The following is a 23,949-nucleotide window of genomic DNA, read 5'->3' as shown; positions in this document are numbered from 1 at the left end:
GTCTGTCAACTGTTGTAAAAAAATTTGTAATGATTTTTTTGTGTACATTTTATTTTATAGAAACTGGATTCATACATCAGTGGAACACATAAATACTCCAAAACTGAGGTAAAATCAAACCTTCATCTTCGATATGACAACAAAAAAGCAGCTGATGTTTCCCTTAGTTTGATGGATCAGAGTAAGAAGTATTTCAAATATAGTGGTGATGTGGCTCTCAAATTCACTGGACGTCATATCCAGTTGTCAGGGTCAGCAGTTGAAAAAGATAAAGAATACAATACCAAAATGAGCATACAGCACCAAGAAGGTCATACATCAACATTTAGTGCAGCATACTCTTTCCCTGATAATGAGAGACGGGAAATTGATTCATCTCTGAACATTGACCAGCAACCTCCAGTAACACTGTCAGGATCTGCTCTAATGAACATAAGGAAACCTGAAGGCACACTGAAGGTGAAAGTTGGCAAGGAATTTTATGTAGTATCAGGACAGGGTACTTTTGATAAGGACAGCTTTGTGACAGGACAAGGAAAGATAGCATATCCATCTCGTCAAATCACAATTGATACTGAAGGCGGTTTGAAAAAAGATGAATATTCTGGAAAAATTGATGTTAACTGGGATGCTAGGGACAAACAGGATCTTAATAGAGTAGTTGTAGAAGGTTTCCTCCGTAACAATACTATTGAGGATTTCACAGTTTCATCAAGAATCATGTTCCCAGGTCACGACTTGTCCGCCAGAATTAATCATTTCTCAAAGGATAAATTAGACACATCAGTATCAGTAGGGTGGAACAAGGATGATGCTGTATCAGTTGCTGTCAAATTTGATAAAGATATCAGAAAATATCGACGTCGCATTGAGGGATCATTAGCATTAACAACACCATGGAAACAAATGCAGGAATTTGAAATTGGTGCTAACCATGAAGAAAATAAACAAAAAATGGAATACGGTGCAACTCTTACATGGAACAAAGGTCAAACTGCTGCATTCCAATATGAATCAAAACTTCCAATTGATAAACTAGATATTGACATGAAACTTAGCTTAAAAACACCATTGCCACAAGTTGGTAATCCTACCTTAAAACTCCAGAGTACCATATCAGATGACTTAATAAAACAACAGGGAATTATGAAAGTCACTTGGGGAACTGATCAGTTCTTTGAAGTAGAAACCAATGGTGATTCCATGTATAGAGGTATTACAAGAAAAATCAACAGAAATATTGGTGTTTTGACCTCCTTTGATGGTTATAAGGTAATAACTCTAAACTGGACCCATTCTGATAATTTAGAGAAGTTCTTGTCTAAAGCAATTTATGTAATTGATGGTACCAAATATGAGTATGTACTGAACATGAATCATGTTATGGATGGATGGAGCATAGAGAACAAAGGAACTTTTGACATTATTTCACCAAGAGATAGCCTTAAAATAAATTGGTCTCATCTAAATAAAGATAAAGATTTGGAAACAATAATTGATACAAAATGGAGTAAAGGACAAGAATTCCATGCCAAAGCTACAGCAAATATAGAAGACTTTCCAAACCGAAAATATACTGCAAACTTAGAAATGAGAATACCTTCAGCTGAATTGAGCCATTTGATTGTTGGTCTTGAACATGAGGATAAAACAGGATATATAAAAACAAAAGGAAAAATAATTGCAAATCGTGAAAACATAGGGACTGTTACTCTGAACTTTGCCAGGCAGCTTGGAAGTACTGATTTTGATGTAAGAATGAGCAGCAAATACATGAGGGATTTTGTCATTGATTGTAACACAAGACATGCTCACCTACCAATGACAGGATTGTTGAAAATACAATGGAAACCTTTAAAGAACATAGTTTTAGATGGTTCAATTCATTATACTAATATTGGTACCCTCGACAGTAAATTAGAACTAACAACACCTTTCCAACAAGCTCGAAGAGTTGTTCTAACAGCAACACACAAAATGGATCGTTTGGACTGGATTGCTGAATCAGAATTGGAGTTTGCACCTATGAGAAAAGTAAGTGCTGCAGTCCGTTACAATGCTGGCCTTGAAAAACTTGTCAGACTAGAAATTACTACACCATTCCCTCAGTTCCAAAAGATGAGCACAGGTGCTTATTTCAAGTTTATAACACAGCCTAGCCATTGGGAGAACAAAGTTGATTTTGAAATTGTACCTGTTGTTGGTCAAATAACGGCTGTCACCACATGGCAGTATAATACTAAGACAAAAGGAACATTTAGATTGGATACTCCATTCAGGACAATACCGTCCGTGTCTGCCGAGGTGGAGAGTGAGATGGTTTTGGGAAAGAGAAACTCTTATCTACTTTTAGAATATTTACCAACTCAAAAAATAGAACTTACATCAACATATAAATGGGAGAAATCAATTACAGACATTGATGACTTTGATGGCTTCATTTCTATAAGAACACCATTTAATGATGATATCATTGCACAGTATCGTCAGAAAGAATACGTCAAGGATAAATTAGAAGGCTTCCATAGACGTGTCCAACTCAAATATAAACGTACTCAAAACATTATCATTGAAACAACATTAGGAACAAGACCAAAAATATTTGGAATAGTGGAGGTCAAAATGCCAGTCAGAGGGTATGAAACAGTCAAACTTTCAGTTGGACACAAAGGAACTACCCTGAAAGATTTCCATACAACTTTTGATTATGAAACCAATGGAAAGAAAGTAGAACTTGAAGCACTGTTTGATATTGTGGGTGACATCAAAGGTAAATTAATGCTAACTTCTCCATTTGAAACTATAAAGATTGCCAAAATTGAGTATAGCCATGAAGGAACCAGTGCAAACTTTAAAACTCGTGGTGAAACAGTTTTCAATGATTATAAAGTTGAATCAGATGTAGTTTTTACACACAATAATCAACAGACAACTGGCAGTTTTACATTCAGAAGTCCATGGAAGGTAGCAGAAGATGTCATGTTAACCTTTAATAAAGATGGAACAATGAAGAAGTTTACTTTCAATGGAGAAGCTGGTTATGAAAGTGGCAGTAAATATGTTGTTGTTTTAAAACATAGTTTGGAAGGTAAAGATGCTGCAACTGACCTTGTTATTCAGAATCCTTTGACTGATGACATTATTATGAAGGTTTCATATGACAATCGAAGAAGAGGATTTACTACTATAATACAGGGATCTGTTGGTACTGATAGTTCAATGACAGTGGTAACAACATACAAGCTGAAAAACTATGACCTTGACCTTGATTTGTCTTTGAAGACAGTAATTAAAGGTGAAACACAGGAATCAAACTTAGTGTTTGAAAATAAAGGACAGCTAGCAGATTTCACATGTATGGGTAAAGTTAAAACCTCCTATGCAAATATAGATGAAGTAATCAAAATTGCATTCAAAGGATCTAATAAGATTGATGACATTGACGCCAAATTCGAAATTCAAGACACTTTGAAACCAATATCAATTGTTACTGGATTGAAATCATTCAGAAAAGATGGTAAACTTATTACAGAGACACAATATAATGACAATACCTTAAAATCTGAACTTAATACTGCTGACATTACTGGTAAATACTCAGGAAAAATGTCAGTCAGAACAAAATATGTAGATTACAAACATTTTGAGATGGAAGTTAATCATGTCAGTGATGATCGTACTGCTAAGAACACAATTACAATTCAACCTTTCACCTACAAACCAGTGGTAATAGAATCAGACATTACATTTATGGGAATCACAATGTATGAAGCAGATATTAAACTAACCAGTGGTTTTAAGGGCCTAGAGAATATTGAAGGTAAGCTGGTGCATAAAGGCAACTATGAAGATTTTGAAAGCAGCCTTACACTTAATAAAGCAAACATGGTTCCTATCAAGTTGGAAGCAAGGTTGAATGCTATAATTTTGTCTAACATTGATGGGTCATTTAAGTTTACTAGTGGAATTAAAGGAGCTGAAATGGTTGAAGGGACCTTAAAACACACTGGAACCATAGATAACTTGGCATGTGAAGTTGTTGTAAAATTACCAAAAAGAGTACCAGTTCAGTTCAATGTTCAGCTATCTAAGAATCTTCCAGATGAACTGATAGGAAAAGTTACTTTCACTAGCGATATTGAAGGTGCTAAGAATGTTGAATTTTCAATTGAACAACTGCGAAAAACTACTGAATTCAAGCAAAGAATTGTAATAAGTCCCCCTAACATGAAGCAAATAACTAATGCGATTAGACTATACAAAAGAGGAAATGGAATTGAAGCAGAATATCAATTTACTAGTAATTTTGAGACCATTGTTAAAGATGAGGGAAGATCATTTGGGATGATTAAAGACTTTAAGATAGCAATGATTCATAATGGTGAACTCAAGAACTTTGTCAATACTCTTACTTTCTATACTCCAATAACTGAAGAACTGAAACTTATATCTAAAATGAACATCAATGATGACTACACAGACATTTCTGGTGATGTTAAGTTTGAGAGTACATTGAAAGGAGTAGAGAGTCTTCATCTCGCTATGACACATACTGGTGCCCCACACAATTTCCATAACAAAATCACCATACGTCCGCCATTTAATGATGAAATGGAGTTGAGCACATCTGGAACTTTCAAAGGTAGAGAAGCATTGGATATAATCGTAGACTTCACCAGTAAGATACCAAATATTGAAAATGTAGGATTTTCCACAAGCAACAAGGTGATTAATGGAATGAAGGGAGAATCACTCACAGAAATAAAACTTGATAATCTTAGAAAGATCACAATTGATTTTGATGGTAAATTCCAATTAGATACTGATAATGCTGAACTGGGATGTAAATTTGACATGATAACTCCTTTTGAAAAAGTTAAAACTATCAATGCAGAATATTCAGCATCCATGAAAACTAAACGTAATCTTGATGAAGCAGTTAGTACTGGAAGAAAAGCAGTTCTCTTTAGTCATAATGGACAAAAATATTTTGACACACAAGGAACATTTGAAATTATTGATGGAAAATCATTCATTTATGATTTTAACATGGAAGAGCCCAAACCAATAGAATTCAACTATAATGTTCAGATTGGAGAACCATATTCTGTCAATGTGTTTGCAAACTGGGACAAGATGGACGTGAATAGCAATATCAAAATTGAAAGTAAATTTGAAAACATGAATGACTTTAAAATCAAGGCAACTCATCCAACACGTACTGTCAGTCTAGAGGGAGCTTTTAAAGGTGAACTGGAGAAAACTGCCAAACTTACTGTTAACTGGGATGAAGATAAAAACCAGGTTGCTGGTATTGAAACAAAATGGCAGGACCAGAGACCAGGTCTGGACATGATTGAGGGTTCAGTCAGAGTAATTACACCTCTTAGGTCTGTTGAGGCTTCTGGGTCTGTCAATAAAGTGCTGGCAACACAGTCAATTGATGGTACAGTTCTATGGGATGCTGATAGTGATAGAACCAAGAAAGTTACAGTTAATACAGAGATGACACCCGACAGTAATGGATACAGTGGAAAAGTACAGCTGTTCTTACCAGTACTTGGAAAGGTATGTCAAAGATTACATTTTATTATGACACTTTATTTGTAAAACTTTGGATTAGCTCTGACCTAAAGAAATTTATTTGCTCCCCATTGTTGATCTCTCCTTCATGCTAGAGCCTGAAGTACTGACATCAAATATCTTCAACAATCCTAGATTTACATATTTTCTAAAGACTTGTAAACATACCATGGCAAATTCACAAAATATTAAAATATTCATGGAATATACTACAAAATTACTTTTCAAAAAGACAGCAATCTTCAATCTTTGTAACAAAAAGGTAACATTGTCACTCTTAACAATTATTTATTATGTTAACGTTCACTTTTTTAGTACTAATACATATATAGTTCATATCAAACAAAATTATACATATTACCTCAATTCTTTTTCATAAATGTGAACGTTTTTTTAGGAACTTACATTCAGAAGACAGCTTACAGAAAATGAAGGAAATGTTCTACATGAAGCTAGAACCGAATTTTCATACAGCAGTGACCCATCAAAAACCATTGTTTTTACCAGTAAACTTGAAGATATTTCCGAAGCTGGATCTTCCAACCACAGTTATACATTTGGTGTTGCCCAAGCATTCACCAAGGTTGACACATCCATCACAACACATCTAGGAACATCAGATGACAAAGACTCAGTTGGTATGGTGATAAAGTATCAAACTGCTGAACTTCAGAAAAAGAATCTTCTTCTCATGGCTGAAATTGACAAACTCAACAAAAAACTGATCTTACTGGTAAGTATACATACAGATTTATTTCCATTATACTCACTTTAGGGATAATTTGAGATTGTGCTGTGCATTAATGACACGTCTTCAGTGTCAGTTGAGATTGATTTTTTTCCATAATTTAAAAATCCTGGATCTGTCACTAAATATAGAATTGAACGCTATAAATATTTAAGAAAAAATATTTACTATCTCCTGTTATAGGGAATAAAAACTTTTAGTTCCATATCAACCATGGTTGAAATACCAGAATATAAATTGACCAATATGAAGTGTTACAAAAAACGATGAAATAAGTATTTAACTTAGCCAATAAATAGTTTACTTGGTGCTTTTTCCAGATTCTGATAAAAAGCATATGGTACTTTGTTTGTTTAAAAGGAAACTGATGATGGGTTAACATTATACAGGCAAATCAAAGTGATTTCATTAGAAAGAAAATTATATGGTAGAATTATGAGAAAAAATATTTATAAAAGAACGTTATCAAAGAAGAAAAATACAGTCATAGTTCAAACCTATTTGTCAATTTCAGACTGTTGGTCCAAAGAAGGCTATTGGAGTTGTTGGACAAATAAAGGGAGATAATCCAGTGACTGTCAATATCAGAGGTTTACATGCTCTGGAGGATATTGTAGAAGCTGATATTGTAATTGATTCAAACAAAAAGGCCATGGAATTGCAGATGAAATATGATAGAGGTTAGGATATAAGGAGGACCATTTTTGTGTATCAATTAGCGTTCAATTTTGTTTACCAAAATCATTGTACTGGGTTAAATATAGAGTTTCTTTTAATATCATTTAAGCTTGTAAACTATAAAGTTTAGAAAAAACAGCCTTTTTTATTTTAAAACAAAAAGTTTTGTTTTTTTACTAAGATAAAATTTAGAATGGAAATGGGAAATGTGTCAAAGAGACAACAACCCGACCATAGAACAGACAACAGCAGAAGGTCACCAACAGGTCTTCAATGCACACGGAGGCATCCTTCAGCTGGCCCCTAAACAAATATATATACTAGTTCAGTGATAATGGATGTCATACTTTACTCCAAATTATACACATGAAACTAAAATTAAAAATCATACAAGACTACGTAACAAAGGCCATAGGCTCCTGACTTGGGACAGGCGCAAAAATGCAGCAGGGTTAAACATGTTTTTTGAGATCTCAACCCTCCCCCTATACCTCTAGCCAATGTAGAAAAGTAAACGCATAACAATACGCACAGAAAATTCAGATCAAGAGAAGTCTGAGTCCGTTGTCAAAAGAGGTAACAAATGAAAATAAACAAAATGACAATAATACATAAATAACAACAGACTACTAACGTTACGTACTGACATGCCAGCTCCAGACCTAAATTAAACTGATTGAAAGATTATATCTTCATCATATGAATATCAGACACAATCCCTCCCGTCTTTCACAATGTAATTGACAAAAACTGTTATTTTACAGCAAACCCCAACAACATGCTCCATGTTGCTGCCAAGTATCCAAGTAAAACCAACTTTGAGGCCCAGATTTACAGAACTGGTGATAAACCACAGATAACAGATAGTGTCATCAAAGTTAATTTGAGAACATCAAGAATTCTTCACTCTAAACTTACATGGAGACCAAGTCTATTCAAAGAACTGATGGTGAGTTTTTTCTTAAAATCTTATTTATGATATTGAAACAGATGTAAAACTGAAAGGTATGGGTTGCAAATTTATATACTGTAATACTACTAAAATGAACTTTTTGATTTTTTTTTACTTAGTATTTTTAAAAATCTTTCCTGTCTGACATTTGAGTATATGTTATAAATGCCTTATTTAAAAATATTACTTGGAAAATTTTGATTGGATTGCATTGTTGATACCATTATCCATAAAAATTAAAACAAATCAAATTCCCAAGTACATGTAGTTTATTTTTTTCTTTAAAAGCAATTTGGTGTTGATACAATTGAACATTATGGAAAATCAGCCAATACAGAGTTTATTGCAACTGCCAAGGATATGGAAAAGGAGGTTTCTGCCAAATTTGATGCAATCTCCGCTGAACTGGACAAGGAAGTTACACCATATATCAACAGCATGACAAAATCACTACGTGTTGTCCAGAAAGAACTGAGAAAGGTCAAGGATCATATGGATGAGATGTACAAATCCAATGATATGTATGTTAAGGATGTAACTGATGGTATTAGACAGAAAACTTCTGTTATGATGTAAGTATGCTAGATATCGATTGTATATACTTTATTTAAACACATGCATATTTATCTTTAAAGAAACCATATGTAATTATTAAATATCAAAGAGTATTTATTACTTTAGTCAATTTAATGGAAAGCTTTCATCTTTCTGTAAGATTCTATCATCTTATGTCCAATTTGTAGACATTTTTGCCAATAGTGAAGGATGGGAGTTTAGATTTAAGTTTAATCTCAGCAACCCATGTTTGGACACAAAATGTATAAGAATAAGGAGATGTGGTATGATTGCCAATGAGACAACATTCCACCAAATTCAAATGAAGAGGATGTAAGCAATTATAGGCAAAGTCAAATTCTTCTTATTTTTTCCAGATTCATTTTTGAGATTTTATGTTGATAAAATTATGGTTAAACCAATTTACATATTATTTTTGCAGGGAAATGTATAGAAAGACCGTGACAGAAATGAAGGATGCAGTTAACGATTTGAGAAAGAAATTGGAAGAATTTAAAGATTTGAAGACTTATCCATTTGATGCTAAATATAAAGAATTTGTTGACAATGTAGCTTCTGGAATGCAGGTAAATATATATATTGGTGATGGAAATTTGGTGTGTAAAATTATTAAGCGGTGTTTTTCCACAAATGAAAAAAAAAAAGATTTTTTTTTACATGGTTATGAATTTGCAGTAACTTAATAATGTTTGAACATAGGAGAGGTCCTTGTAAAGATCAGTATACAGTCTTCAACAACAAATAGGCATATCTGAAATTGCCTGGATAAGTTTTGTATAAATTTTACAGGGCTTTAAAACATCTTGATTCAACACCTTTTTTCAAAATGATAAAAAAAAAAAAAACATTATGCACTCTTTTAATAGATGTGTTCTACATTTTCTAAAGATCAAAAGTGTAATAAAAACCTCAAATTTCTGATGGTTTGGCATGGCAGCTATTTAGGTAAATTATATATATTTCTTGCAAACACAAATAGTGCAGAAGAAATTTCAGACATTTTTGTCTTATTTATGTATAATTTTGGGACTGAAAGTAGATCTTATACTTCATTACATGTATCTGTTGTTGAACCAGTAAAATCTATCTTATATTCATTTCAATAATCCATCATATTTTGTTTAGTCATTCAAACAAGAAATGGTTGACTTCTTAAAGAGAGAAATGAATACTGTGACACAGAAAATGAGATCAACTGTAGAATCATTGAGAAAAGACGTAAAGACACTGACTGATAGAATCACAAAGGAAGTGGCTGGTATGAATTAAATATTTGCTTAAAGAAAAGTGAAAAAATAAAAAATGAAAATAAAATCTTTTGAAAACAACTAATAATGTATTAAACAAATGTTTCCCTTGATCTGAAAAAAAAATTAAAACTATTATAAGTGCATTAATGACTAATAAGAAATGCAGTATATTGATGATAGTTACACTCAAGTTCATGTTTTTATGCCCCATTTATAGGCATTATGTTTGTGTGTCTGTTCATCTGTTCGTTCATCTGTTCGTTTGTTTGTTTGTCTGTCCAGCTTCAGGTTAAAGTTACTGTTTTCCTTTCTATTTTAAATGCAATAAAAATGACAAAGTACTTCAGTTTTTATATCTAACTTAATTATTATACAACAAAATATGAAAAAAAGAATATTATTAAGTTAAAAATTTCTCACATTAATTTCATACATATTTTATCATTAGATGAAGAAAATTGTCTCCTCCCAAGCCTCATCAGGGACTGGAATCCTTTTGATATGTGTCTTAGATTTCCCAGTCTTTTACTCATTCTAGTATTAAAAACAAAATATTTTCTCCTAGGTGTTCTTGACAATGTCTTGGAGAAAGCTGAAATTAAAGAATTGATGTCATATGTTGACGATATCTTGAAGAACTTGCCAGACTCTGCTAACCTGCCTGAGATAGATTGGCAGTATTACATCAACAAGATCAACAAGGCAATCAAGTACAAACTGTCCCAGGTAGACCTTTCCAAAGCCTACAATGAAGTAGTGGAGACAACAAAGAATGCAGTGATGAATCAACTTGAACCCATCATGCAAGACGAAAAAGTCAAGGAATTGAAAGAATTGGCTGATCAATTACAGAAAAAGGTAGAGAATTGTTTTAACATTTTAGCATGCTAAAGGCAATTTAAAAGTTCTTCTGTGATTACCAATCAATTTTCTTGTCACTTAAAGTTCCCTTTTAATGTTTTCTGTGAATATTTGCCTGTACAGCTATTGCTATGCTATAAAAGAATATTATATTTTGCTATTTTTGCAGTACATGTATCACCAATTTAGAAAAACAACATTACCCTTAAAAACTGTTTTTGTAGAAGAATGCAGATTATTAGGTAATGAACAGAATGCCATCATTTATGATAATACTCATTTTTGTATTTGTTTACGGAATAGAGTATTTTTTGGATGCAATTATTTAGTTCATGTTTTTTTCTCTGTTTTGATTGGTGGCTTTCTCTGTGTATACATGCATGCACAGCATCTCCATTTAGTCATATTTATCAATTGATTTCAGATAACATGGGCATACAAACAGTGGAACATTGAGAGAACTATAAAGGGATACCTGATTGAACTGTACAACGAATTCCAGACATACATCAAAGAGGATATTGCTAATCTCAAATTCCTCCACTGGGATAAGAATAGAATCATTGCATTTGATCCTGAAAATGGAAATGTTGAATTTGAAATTTATCTGCCAACTCCAGCTGACACATTAGAAAGCCTACCTAAGTTCAACTTCCACAAATATGTCGGAAGATTTGATAGAGTCGTTAAGAAAATAGACAAATTAGATTTGCCAAAAATGTTTGACTTCAGTTTCTGGGACTTTTACTACAAATATAAACCTTCAATGAATTCAAGAGACTGGGTGCCTCCTTTTGACAGTAAGATTCATAGTTTTTACTATATTACATAATAGATCATGAGATTATATTTTCAAGAAGTGGTTTCCTATTACTGGTAAATCATATCTGCTCAGATTATAGAATCAGTTGTATAAACTACGTTTAACTAAACAAATACAATTTTACTCATATGTAAACTTGAATTCAGATAAATTTTACATTAAAAAGTAATCAGAGTTGATTTTCTTTTTAGTATTTTCAATTTTCAATGAATTGGTTTTTTTTTAAATTCCTAGATAATTTTTTTGTTGCTATGAAATACATAAAGTTTTTCCATCTAGAACAATTTAAACTGTATTCCTCTAAATTACTGATTATTTTATATTGCAGCCTTTGCCTTGGTAGCAGGAGACCAACATTTCATAACTTTTGACCAGAGACAGATTGACTTTGGTGGTAAATGTAGTTACATTCTGGCCAAAGACATGGTAGACAACCAGTTTACAGTGATAATGAATTATGATGGTAGAAGAAGACCAGGAATGAAGTCTTTGTTAGTTTTGGCTGAAGGAAAGTCTGTAGAAATTGCTCCAGATTACTCTGTAAGTCAGCATAAATATCAAAAAAGATAAATTCTCAAATTATAAATAATTATAAATTTGATTATACATTTTAATACATCAGATTATATAAGAATGTGGAAATTACTAATTTTCAGGGATATTTACAAAGTAAAGATGGACACAATAATCAGACATTCATTGTTGTCATCATTTCAAACCTTTTTTTTGCAGGTTAAACTTGACAACAGACCAACAGAATTACCCATAAAACATCACAAATTGAGTGTAATAAGAGATGGAAATCTTATACAAGTTAACACTGGACATGGACTTGTCATCAGCGGTAACCTTGCCAACCAACACATTGCTTTTGTCCTAAGTGGATGGTATTTTGGAAAAGTGGGTGGCATGTTAGGTAGCTATGACAACGAACAATATGACGACATGATTGACAGAGATGGACAGGTCACAAAAGATATTAATGTTATGGCTCAAACATGGGAAGTTGGAAACAGATGCAGGAATCCAGCCAGCATTATATCAGAGGTCAAAATTGAAGAAGGAAAAAAGGGTTTCAGGAAATGCTCCAACTTGTTTGTAGATTCTGATTCCACTCTCAGACCTTGCTTCAGAGTTGTAAGTATACCTTTTAAAATGGAGTTTATTAATTAAGAACATGGTATTTTCTCTGTGAGTTGCTATTTTTGAAATTTAGTAAAATCTTTGAAAATTAGTAAATCGATATTGTATTGTGTACTTTTCAATTGTATTCAAGAAGATATTCTTCATTAAAAGACTAACTTTTAATGTTTCATATCAGTTGGCTTTAAAAGAAAGTTGTTCTTAATTTTCTATTATTAAAATCGAAAAAATAATTATAACATGTCTTATTATTATGCTCTTTTCAAATATGGGTAGGCTTTATACTTGTCAATATATTACACCTTTGTCAATGCAATGGTGTTAACATTTGACCATTATAGTAGCTACTTATTTAGGATGAGGATAAAGCATAAACTTTATTGTCAAATAGCATTGTTAGCTTTTCAGTTATTTTAACAAATGGCATTTTACACACTTTTTATAATGCAACATATGAAGGAGTCATAAAAGAATAGATATATTTTTATTTTTATTTTTGCATTTGAACATAACATTCCATTTGAAGTTGAATGTTTAAAAAATAAATATTTTTGATTGCACTTTCAGGTTGAACCCGACTACTTCATGAAAGTATGCATGGCGGAGATGCAATCATCAAAGGGAGATGGTTGTAATGCAGTGTCTGCTTATGTCAAACTGTGTCGTCAGAATAATGTCATGTTGTGGGAGCCTAAAACTTGCAGTAAGAAACTTATTATAACAGAAAAGAAGGCTATAATTACCGATATCATTAAACATTAAGCAAATTATTATAAGCTGATTTAATAATTGTAAATTGAAAAACAGAAAAAGAGATAAAATTATAAGCCATACACATATGTATGGTGTACAAATGAATGTTTACTTCATAACATTATGTTGAAGATTATCAGGTTATGATTGTGAAAACACAGATTCTAATATGATGTGCATCTTTTATTTTGTAAACAAAAGTGTAATAAATTTCTCAATATATCAATATTTAGTGGCACCATAGATTTGTCGTAATAGCCGAGGCCATATGAAAATTTCAACAAATCTATGACTTTTACAAGTTGCATGAATTATTTCTTTAATACAAATCTAAAAGAGATATAATCAAATTAATTGTATTCTGATTCATAAGACAAAGATTTATTACTTTCTATTCAATAGTAACTTGTCATGCTCCAAACAAAGAGATGTATGAAGGTAGAGAATTCATTAAACTTTCCCCATCCAGTGATGACTACAATGTACAGAAGTCAGCAGATGTTGTCATGGTTGTAGAACAAGTCAGATGCAATTCTAACCCTGCCAAACATCTTGGTGACTTGGTTGACAAACTTGAACAAGCTTTTGCAAAGAATGGTAAGTATTTTATAATCTCTCAATTATTATTCAAATGGGTGTAGTTTTTTTTTTTATTGAATTCAACAAAAATTTCTTTATTTTGCATTTTTTTTTAAAGTTTCTCTTAGAAATACAGTATATAGTTTTTACCTCTTTGTAACATTATGTGATAGTACATGAGATATTGCATAGGAAAAGAATAGATATCAGTATATAGGCATTATTGTAAAGATTGAATGTTTGAAGAGGGGGATAGGACCTTTATCGGACTCCGTGATCAGGCGTTTTTCAGCTGGGGATTACGGGATTGAACCTTTCGGGATCCGGGAATTCTTTCTTCTAATTTCAGGATGTCAGGATTTAAATTTATTTAAATTCGGGACTTCAGGATTTTGTGTTTTTAAGCCAGAAATTTTGGGACCAGGACCCCTCCTACTCCTTCTCTTTTAATACCTTATTAAAAAGCTCAATATCAAAGAGTTGATATGATTCAGATAATCTAGACATGATAGAGGACTCAAATCTTTGTCTTCTTCAAATAAGAATTATTGGTAATCAACGTCTAAATATACTTGATAAAATTGTATACAAATTTTGGTATATCTTGAATTAGAGACTGCTCAACTGTTTTTTTTTGTCAATATTGAAAATAAGATACTTCATGGAAATGCCACACACCTTTCAAAAGGCTAATAATTTTTAAGAAACATGCATATATTTATTTTTAGGCTTAACTTGTTTGATTCTAAACTAAAACAAATACTACTTCTCTCTGCAAAAGCATTTTTCAACACAATATATATTTACAGTCTATAAAAGTAACTTTTATGTTATGCAGAAAAACTAGAAAAGTAGCTCGTTTGTTCAGTATAAATACTTAAAATATTCATGTACTTTATTATTATTTTAAATAGATATTAAGGATAACAGATATGGTTTGATTGGATTTGGTGGTACACCAAGATCAGCTTTTGGCCGCAAGTCAGCTTCATCAACTCATACTTTCGAAGGTAGCATTTTCAGTGAATCTAACAATTTCGCCAAAGGAAAAGAGACACTGAAATTCAGCTATCATTTCACTGACCCAATGGAAGCTATCATGACTGCAGCTGACATGCCATTCAGAACAGGGGTTTCCAAGACCATTGTCCTTCTCCACTGTGGCGAATGTTCTGCTTCGGAGAATGTTAATTACAACTATCTGAAAAATATCCTGTTAAATAGAGGCATAACTCTACATATAATCAGAGACGAGGACATAAGACTACAAGGAAACAGCAGTCCAAAAGATGTTATAATGGGTAAGTCAATCTATTATAGATAAAAAGTTAATGTGGAATTTCTCTTGGCATATATTACATTGACATTTTCCTGTGTTTTTTTTGCAATTGTTGCATAGAATAGAATTCTGAAAAGAAAACAAGTATTTAAAACTGATTCATTTAAAAGCTTTACTAGTCTATTAGGTCCACTGTACATGTGTTTTCAATACTGTTGATATTCAAGTTTGGAAACCTCAAATCAGATTTTTTTTTTGTATTTTTAAAATGAAATGTATGGCTAAACACCAAGGATAGCAAGCATGACTATTTTGAAATTTGAAAATTTTAATGGATAAAAATAATTAGTTTAATAATATCATTATATTTAAAAAAAAAAAAAGAATAACCAGCTCATTTAAAAAAATGCAACTTTATCTAGATTATTACAGTTTATGTAAATGAATGATTATTTTAGGTTTTGATAGTGCAAAGAAATATATGATGAAGCCAATGAAAGATACAACTTCAAATGATATCCAGAAACCAGAAGATTCTTGTGTTTCGTTGTCCATGAAGACAAATGGTGCAGTGTTTCACTCTGAAGGATTGACGAGCCCTAAGATCCGTAACAGGAAGTGGTTCCTAAACACTGTCAGTAAACGTATAAGTGAGACAGCAGTACCAGATGATTGTCAAGTCTGTCAATGTGTGGCTGATCATACTGGAATGGCCAAATCTGTCTGTAGAACATGCTATACAAGGGTTTCAGATGTAAGTATAGATCATACTGGTATGGCCAAATCTGTCTGTAGTACATGCTATACAAGTGTTTCAGATGTACATTTGTAAGTACTGTTTATACTGGAATGGCCAAATCTGTCTGTAGAACATGCTATACAAGTGTTTCAGATGTAAGTAAAGATCATATTAGAATGGCCAAATCTGTCTGTAGAACATGCTATACAAGTGTTTCAGATGTAAGTATAGATCATACTGGAATGGCCAAATCTGTCTGTAGAACATGCTATACAAGTGTTTCAGATGTAAGTATAGATCATACTGGAAAGGCCAAATCTGTCTGTAGAACATGCTATACTAGTGTTTCAGATGTAAGTATAGATCATACTGGAAAAGCCAAATCTGTCTGTAGAACATACTATACTAGTGTTTCAGATGTAAGTATAGATCATACTGGAAAGGCCAAATCTGTCTGTAGAACATGCTATACAAGTGTTTCAGATGTAAGTATAGATCATACTGGAAAAGCCAAATCTGTCTGTAGAACATGCTATACTAGTGTTTCAGATGTAAGTATAGATCACACTGGAAAGGCCAAATCTGTCTGTAGAACATACTATACTAGTGTTTCAGATGTAAGTATAGATCACACTGGAAAGGCCAAATCTGTCTGTAGAACATGCTATACTAGTGTTTCAGATGTAAGTATAGATCATACTGGAAAAGCCAAATCTGTCTGTAGAACATACTATACTAGTGTTTCAGATGTAAGTATAGATCATACTGGAAAGGCCAAATCTGTCTGTAGAACATGCTATACAAGTGTTTCAGATGTAAGTATAGATCATACTGGAAAAGCCAAATCTGTCTGTAGAACATGCTATACTAGTGTTTCAGATGTAAGTATAGATCACACTGGAAAGGCCAAATCTGTCTGTAGAACATGCTATACAAGTGTTTCAGATGTTAGTATAGATCATACTGGAATGACCAAATCTCTCTGTAGAACATACTATACTAGTGTTTCAGATGTAAGTATAGATCATACTGGAAAGGCCAAATCTGTCTGTATAACATGCTATACTAGTGTTTCAGATGTAAGTATAGATCATACTGGAAAGGCCAAATCTGTCTGTAGAACATACTATACTAGTGTTTCAGATGTAAGTATAGATCATACTGGAATGACCAAATCTCTCTGTAGAACATACTATACTAGTGTTTCAGATGTAAGAATAGATCATACTGGAATGGCCAAATCTGTCTGTAGAACATACTATACAAGTGTTTCAGATGTAAGTATAGATCACACTGGAAAGGCCAAATCTCTCTGTAGAACATACTATACTAGTGTTTCAGATGTAAGTATAGATCATACTGGAATGACCAAATCTCTCTGTAGAACATGCTATACAAGTGTTTCAGATGTAAGTATAGATCATACTGGAAAGGCCAAATCTGTCTGTAGAACATACTATACTAGTGTTTCAGATGTAAGTATAGATCACACTGGAAAGGCCAAATCTGTCTGTAGAACATGATATACTAGTGTTTCAGATGTAAGTATAGATCATACTGGAATGGCCAAATCTGTCTGTAGAACATGCTATACTAGTGTTTCAGATGTAAGTATAGATCATACTGGTATGGCCAAATCTGTCTGTAGTACATGCTATACAAGTGTTTCAGATGTAAGTATAGATCATACTGGAATGACCAAATCTCTCTGTAGAACATGTTATACAAGTGTTTCAGATGTAAGTATAGATCATACTGGAATGGCCAAATCTGTCTGTAGAACATGCTATACTAGTGTTTCAGATGTAAGTATAGATCATACTGGAATGGCCAAATCTGTCTGTAGAACATGCTATACTAGTGTTTCAGATGTAAGAACAGATCGTATTGGAAAGGCCAAATCTGTCTGTAGAACATGCTATACTAGTGTTTCAGATGTAAGAACAGATCGTATTGGAAAGGCCAAATCTGTCTGTAGAACATGCTATACAAGGGTTTCAGATGTAAGTATAGATCATACTGGTATGGCCAAATCTGTCTGTAGTACATGCTATACAAGTGTTTCAGATGTACATTTGTAAGTACTTTTTATACTGGAATGGCCAAATCTGTCTGTAGAACATGCTATACAAGTGTTTCAGATGTAAGTAAAGATCATATTAGAATGGCCAAATCTGTCTGTAGAACATGCTATACTAGTGTTTCAGATGTAAGTATAGATCACACTGGAAAGGCCAAATCTGTCTGTAGAACATGCTATACTAGTGTTTCAGATGTAAGTATAGATCATACTGGAAAGGCCAAATCTGTCTGTAGAACATGCTATACTAGTGTTTCAGATGTAAGTATAGATCATACTGGAATGACCAAATCTGTCTGTAGAACATACTATACTAGTGTTTCAGATGTAAGTATAGATCATACTGGAATGGCCAAATCTGTCTGTAGAACATGCTATACTAGTGTTTCAGATGTAAGAACAGATCGTATTGGAAAGGCCAAATCTGTCTGTAGAACATGCTATACAAGGGTTTCAGATGTAAGTATAGATCATACTGGTATGGCCAAATCTGTCTGTAGTACATGCTATACAAGTGTTTCAGATGTACATTTGTAAGTACTTTTTATACTGGAATGGCCAAATCTGTCTGTAGAACATGCTATACAAGTGTTTCAGATGTAAGTAAAGATCATATTAGAATGGCCAAATCTGTCTGTAGAACATGCTATACAAGTGTTTCAGATGTAAGTATAGATCACACTGGAAAGGCCAAATCTGTCTGTAGAACATGCTATACTAGTGTTTCAGATGTAAGTATAGATCATACTGGAAAGGCCAAATCTGTCTGTAGAACATGCTATACTAGTGTTTCAGATGTAAGTATAGATCATACTGGAAAGGCCAAATCTGTCTGTAGAACATGCTATACTAGTGTTTCAGATGTAAGTATAGATCATACTGGAATGACCAAATCTCTCTGTAGAACATACTATACTAGTGTTTCAGATGTAAGTATAGATCATACTGGAATGGCCAAATCTGTCTGTAGAACATGCTATACTAGTGTTTCAGATGTAAGAACAGATCGTATTGGAAAGGCCAAATCTGTCTGTAGAACATGCTATACAAGGGTTTCAGATGTAAGTATAGATCATACTGGTATGGCCAAATCTGTCTGTAGTACATGCTATACAAGTGTTTCAGATGTACATTTGTAAGTACTTTTTATACTGGAATGGCCAAATCTGTCTGTAGAACATGCTATACAAGTGTTTCAGATGTAAGTAAAGATCATATTAGAATGGCCAAATCTGTCTGTAGAACATGCTATACTAGTGTTTCAGATGTAAGTAGAGATCACACTGGAAAGGCCAAATCTGTCTGTAGAACATGCTATACTAGTGTTTCAGATGTAAGTATAGATCATACTGGAAAGGCCAAATCTGTCTGTAGAACATGCTATACTAGTGTTTCAGATGTAAGTATAGATCACACTGGAAAGGCCAAATCTGTCTGTAGAACATGCTATACAAGTGTTTCAGATGTAAGTATAGATCATACTGGAATGGCCAAATCTGTCTGTAGAACATGCTATACTAGTGTTTCAGATGTAAGTATAGATCATACTGGAATGACCAAATCTCTCTGTAGAACATGCTATACAAGTGTTTCAGATGTAAGTATAGATCATACTGGAAAGGCCAAATCTGTCTGTAGAACATACTATACTAGTGTTTCAGATGTAAGTATAGATCACACTGGAAAGGCCAAATCTGTCTGTAGAACATGCTATACTAGTGTTTCAGATGTAAGTATAGATCATACTGGAATGGCCAAATCTGTCTGTAGAACATGCTATACTAGTGTTTCAGATGTAAGTATAGATCATACTGGAATGGCCAAATCTGTCTGTAGAACATGCTATACTAGTGTTTCAGATGTAAGAACAGATCGTATTGGAAAGGCCAAATCTGTCTGTAGAACATGCTATACAAGTGTTTCAGATGTAAGTATAGATCATACTGGAATGGCCAAATCTGTCTGTAGAACATGCTATACTAGTGTTTCAGATGTAAGTATAGATCATACTGGAATGACCAAATCTGTCTGTAGAACATGCTATACAAGTGTTTCAGATGTAAGTATAGATCATACTGGAAAGGCCAAATCTGTCTGTAGAACATGCTATACAAGTGTTTCAGATGTAAGTATAGATCATACTGGAAAGGCCAAATCTGTCTGTAGAACATGCTATACAAGTGTTTCAGATGTAAGTATAGATCATACTGGAAAGGCCAAATCTGTCTGTAGAACATGCTATACTAGTGTTTCAGATGTAAGTATAGATCATACTGGAATGGCCAAATCTGTCTGTAGAACATGCTATACTAGTGTTTCAGATGTAAGTATAGATCATACTGGAATGGCCAAATCTGTCTGTAGAACATGCTATACTAGTGTTTCAGATGTAAGAACAGATCGTATTGGAAAGGCCAAATCTGTCTGTAGAACATGCTATACAAGTGTTTCAGATGTAAGTATAGATCATACTGGAATGGCCAAATCTGTCTGTAGAACATGCTATACTAGTGTTTCAGATGTAAGTATAGATCATACTGGAATGACCAAATCTGTCTGTAGAACATGCTATACAAGTGTTTCAGATGTAAGTATAGATCATACTGGAAAGGCCAAATCTGTCTGTAGAACATGCTATACAAGTGTTTCAGATGTAAGAACAGATCGTATTGGAATGGCCAAAATCATATTGGCATGTTATTAAAATGTTTCAAATTTAATTTAAATTAATAAAAAGTTATTTAGATAAAAAAGACATTATTTCAGAAGTGAGTATAGTTCTTATTGGAATGGCCAGGCTTCTGTTATTTAAGTGTTTCAGGTGTTAGGGGGATCACACAGCATTACCTCTGTCTGCTAATGCTTTACTGTGTATTGCAGTTAAAGATTGGTCAAACCCTTACCTCCTGTTCGTCAAATACTAGTATATTCAAGTCCAAATATGAAATTTGTAAACTAGCATGTTAAAAACTCAGCTAACTTTGTCAGCCAAGTGCAAAGTGGTGTTAACATTTGTTACACATTTATTACATGTTCTCATCCTGAATATGCATTTATTTGCCTCTTAACATTAAACAGCCATCATTTAGCATCATCATCATCATCATAGTCTAAAAATAAATCATTGGTCCAATACAAGTATTAAACGGTTTTGCCTTACAACGAGTATTCACATTTTGTTTCTGTTTCAGTATTTACCAAATTGGTGGAGCACATGGAAACATCCCACAAAGATTCAAAACCAGTTTGATAAAGACTTTAAGGTAGACATGACTCTTGAATTTACCTACATGTACTTTAACACAAACTTTGTATATCAATAATTCTGCCCAAGGTCAGTAGTTTCTCTCTTCTTCCACCCATCAAAGCTGTCTACAATGATATAGCAAAGAGTCCTGAAAGTGGCTTTAATAATAAAAATCATCTTTTTATGTCTGAGGACTATTCCATATTTATTTGTAAAAGAGGTGGTGGCACTAATATTAATAAAATTGGGTTTGTTGGGATCAAAACCACTTTTAACAAGCTAATGACTTAAATGAAATTAGAATTGTAAGGGTGTAGTTTTGAGGGAAAAGGGTTTTCAAAACCCCTCTATAAAGGATTTTTGAATAGCTGCATTTATCCATTTTTTTTAAATTATTTTTTAATTTAAGTTTGACTTATTAATGGCAGTCAAATTCAGTTTTATTATGAATAACTTATATGTACTGTAAAAAAAAAAGATACCACAGATGTAAAATAATACCAAAAGTAAAAAAAAACCTACAGAAAACCCCATCGCCAAAAAATAACTTTCAAATCCAACTCAGATCTGTTATTTAAAGAAAAATTAGATGTGTTATGATTGCCAATGAGACAACTACACACCAAAGTTTAATGAAGTGGATGTAAGCAATTATAGGCAACCTTATGGCATTCAACAATGAGAAAAACCCATACCTTATAGTCAGGCCCAAATATGAAAAGTATGAAACAATTCAATTGAGAAAACTAAAAATCTAATTTATGAGAAAACAATTAATGAAAAACAAATTTGACAGACATGAATCAAAGACAACCACTGAACTACTTTGTTTGTTGAAATACTGTAAAAGTAAGTAGGCTTTATATGTAGTCATTAAAAAGTATTTTTATTCTCTGATAAACCAACTGCTGATGTTGTAGTATTGAAGTTTAGTATGTCGTACAGAGGCGGATCCAGCCACTTTAAAAAGGAGGGGTTCCCAACCCAGGATAAAGGGGAGGGGGGTTCCAACCATAGATCCCCATTCAAATGCATTGATGATCGTCAAAAAAAAAGGGGGGTTCCTAACCCTAGAACCCCCTCTGGATCCGCCATTGTTGTATATTATTATTTTATTTAATACTTAAACAATTGTCTTTCCTATACATGTATATGGTAGTGAAAATCATGTGCAACAAACGGAAATCTATAATTAACTTGCATGATTTTGTCCATTGTAGGATTATTTTGGAGAAGACACATGGAAATCAGTACGAAGCAACTGAAGCAGTTACTTACTAGAAAACAGTATAAAAATAAACAAAACTATTTGTGAATAAATATGTTTCGTTATGTTAATTAAATTTTTGTATCAGTATTATAAACATTTATAAGAAACATTTCAAATAAATAACATTTGAATATCTAATTATGCCTGAAAGATCCTTAAACCTTTTTATATTGTAGACAAAAAATAAATGTGTGTTTTGGTTTTTTTTTTAAATATTTTGTATGTATATTTGATGTAAACAGAACTATATGATTTTTTGTTATCTATATATAGTATTTTTTTCATTGATGAATAGACTAGAATAATTTGTGACAATCTAAATAACTACCTTTTACAATAGAAACATCAACTAAGATATATAGGTATATTAAAACTGACATAGAATGAATGTTTAATATATGTTTTGAACAGTCCCTAAGAAATTTTACGTAGTATATTTGGAGAAAGAATTTTTCTTTACCCGACTGCCTTTATTAGGCTAGTATAAAATATGAATTGCTCAATCAATATATACTCATTTTAATCATCTATTAAAATACTCACTTCATGAAATATGTTATTTTACAAATTATTGCTTGTACTTGGAAAAAAATATATTCTCATTTGAATAATTTTTATTTTATTTTGCTGTTAAGAATTAGAATAATGAACCAGTGATTTGTGTGTCTTTGTTTTAATCTTGTATATAGTTAAGATTTATTTATTATGCATTTCAGTTAATAAAATTTAAAAAAAAATATTTTGGTTTTTATTGTTGATTTTTTAAAATCAAACCTATTAAGGATGCCAAATTTGCTTCATTTTTTTTTTTTTTTTTTTAAGTTTCATAAGGAAGGTGAAGAAAATACAAAAACAATTTATTTTAGCTATGACAATTTAAAACCATTGTTTTCATAATACACAAATTTCATATTGAAGTTCAACCATAGTAGCAATAACATATTTAAATGTGAATAGAATTAGATATGTCAAAGAGATATAATTTTAGACAACAGTAGTTAACAAATTAAAACTAAGGGAATTCCATGACCAATAAAAGAGGACAGACTTGGTGCCTCTATCAGATCAAGTGATGTGCTCAAAAATCACCAATGGAAAAGATTAGAAAAGTTGGGTGCATAATTTCAATTTTAATATAGTCTTTCATTGAATTATGGTGGAAGATAAAAAAAAAAAACCCAACAATATAGCACTATTAAGTTCAGTTGTATTACTGCAGTTCTTAGGAATATAAAAAAAAATCACATCCCTTATTAACTGGGCATTTAAAAAGTCAGAATGCGAATATATATGTTCAAACTCTTTTAGGTCATTTTTTAGTAGCAATAAACAAGAACTATGTCAATTGGACATGCTTTGATACTATATATGCGCTTGAATTTTTACTT

At 32.5% G+C, this 23,949-nt stretch overlaps 1 protein-coding gene across 1 annotated transcript in view; it reads left to right on the top strand.

The window, feature by feature from the left end:
• The window catches only part of LOC139513714 (uncharacterized), a 65,123-nt gene extending 41,823 nt beyond the window's left edge, over window positions 1–23,300 (top strand). Inside the window, exons 21-37 of the mRNA XM_071302465.1 lie at window positions 61–5,568; window positions 5,981–6,316; window positions 6,846–7,011; window positions 7,774–7,958; window positions 8,250–8,533; window positions 8,959–9,103; window positions 9,663–9,795; window positions 10,353–10,645; window positions 11,073–11,448; window positions 11,800–12,011; window positions 12,204–12,608; window positions 13,182–13,317; window positions 13,770–13,964; window positions 14,861–15,247; window positions 15,684–15,979; window positions 21,236–21,307; window positions 22,512–23,300. Of these exons, the coding sequence (XP_071158566.1) occupies window positions 61–5,568; window positions 5,981–6,316; window positions 6,846–7,011; window positions 7,774–7,958; window positions 8,250–8,533; window positions 8,959–9,103; window positions 9,663–9,795; window positions 10,353–10,645; window positions 11,073–11,448; window positions 11,800–12,011; window positions 12,204–12,608; window positions 13,182–13,317; window positions 13,770–13,964; window positions 14,861–15,247; window positions 15,684–15,979; window positions 21,236–21,307; window positions 22,512–22,556 (9,174 nt within the window). The 3' untranslated portion in view covers window positions 22,557–23,300. The remainder of the gene's footprint in view (window positions 1–60; window positions 5,569–5,980; window positions 6,317–6,845; window positions 7,012–7,773; window positions 7,959–8,249; window positions 8,534–8,958; window positions 9,104–9,662; window positions 9,796–10,352; window positions 10,646–11,072; window positions 11,449–11,799; window positions 12,012–12,203; window positions 12,609–13,181; window positions 13,318–13,769; window positions 13,965–14,860; window positions 15,248–15,683; window positions 15,980–21,235; window positions 21,308–22,511) is intronic.
• The last annotated feature ends 649 nt before the right edge of the window (window positions 23,301–23,949 follow it).

Source organism: Mytilus edulis, chromosome 1 (assembly GCF_963676685.1).
Source record: "Mytilus edulis chromosome 1, xbMytEdul2.2, whole genome shotgun sequence".
Taxonomy (NCBI): domain Eukaryota; kingdom Metazoa; phylum Mollusca; class Bivalvia; order Mytilida; family Mytilidae; genus Mytilus; species Mytilus edulis.
This window is presented reverse-complemented; position numbering and strand designations above follow the sequence as displayed.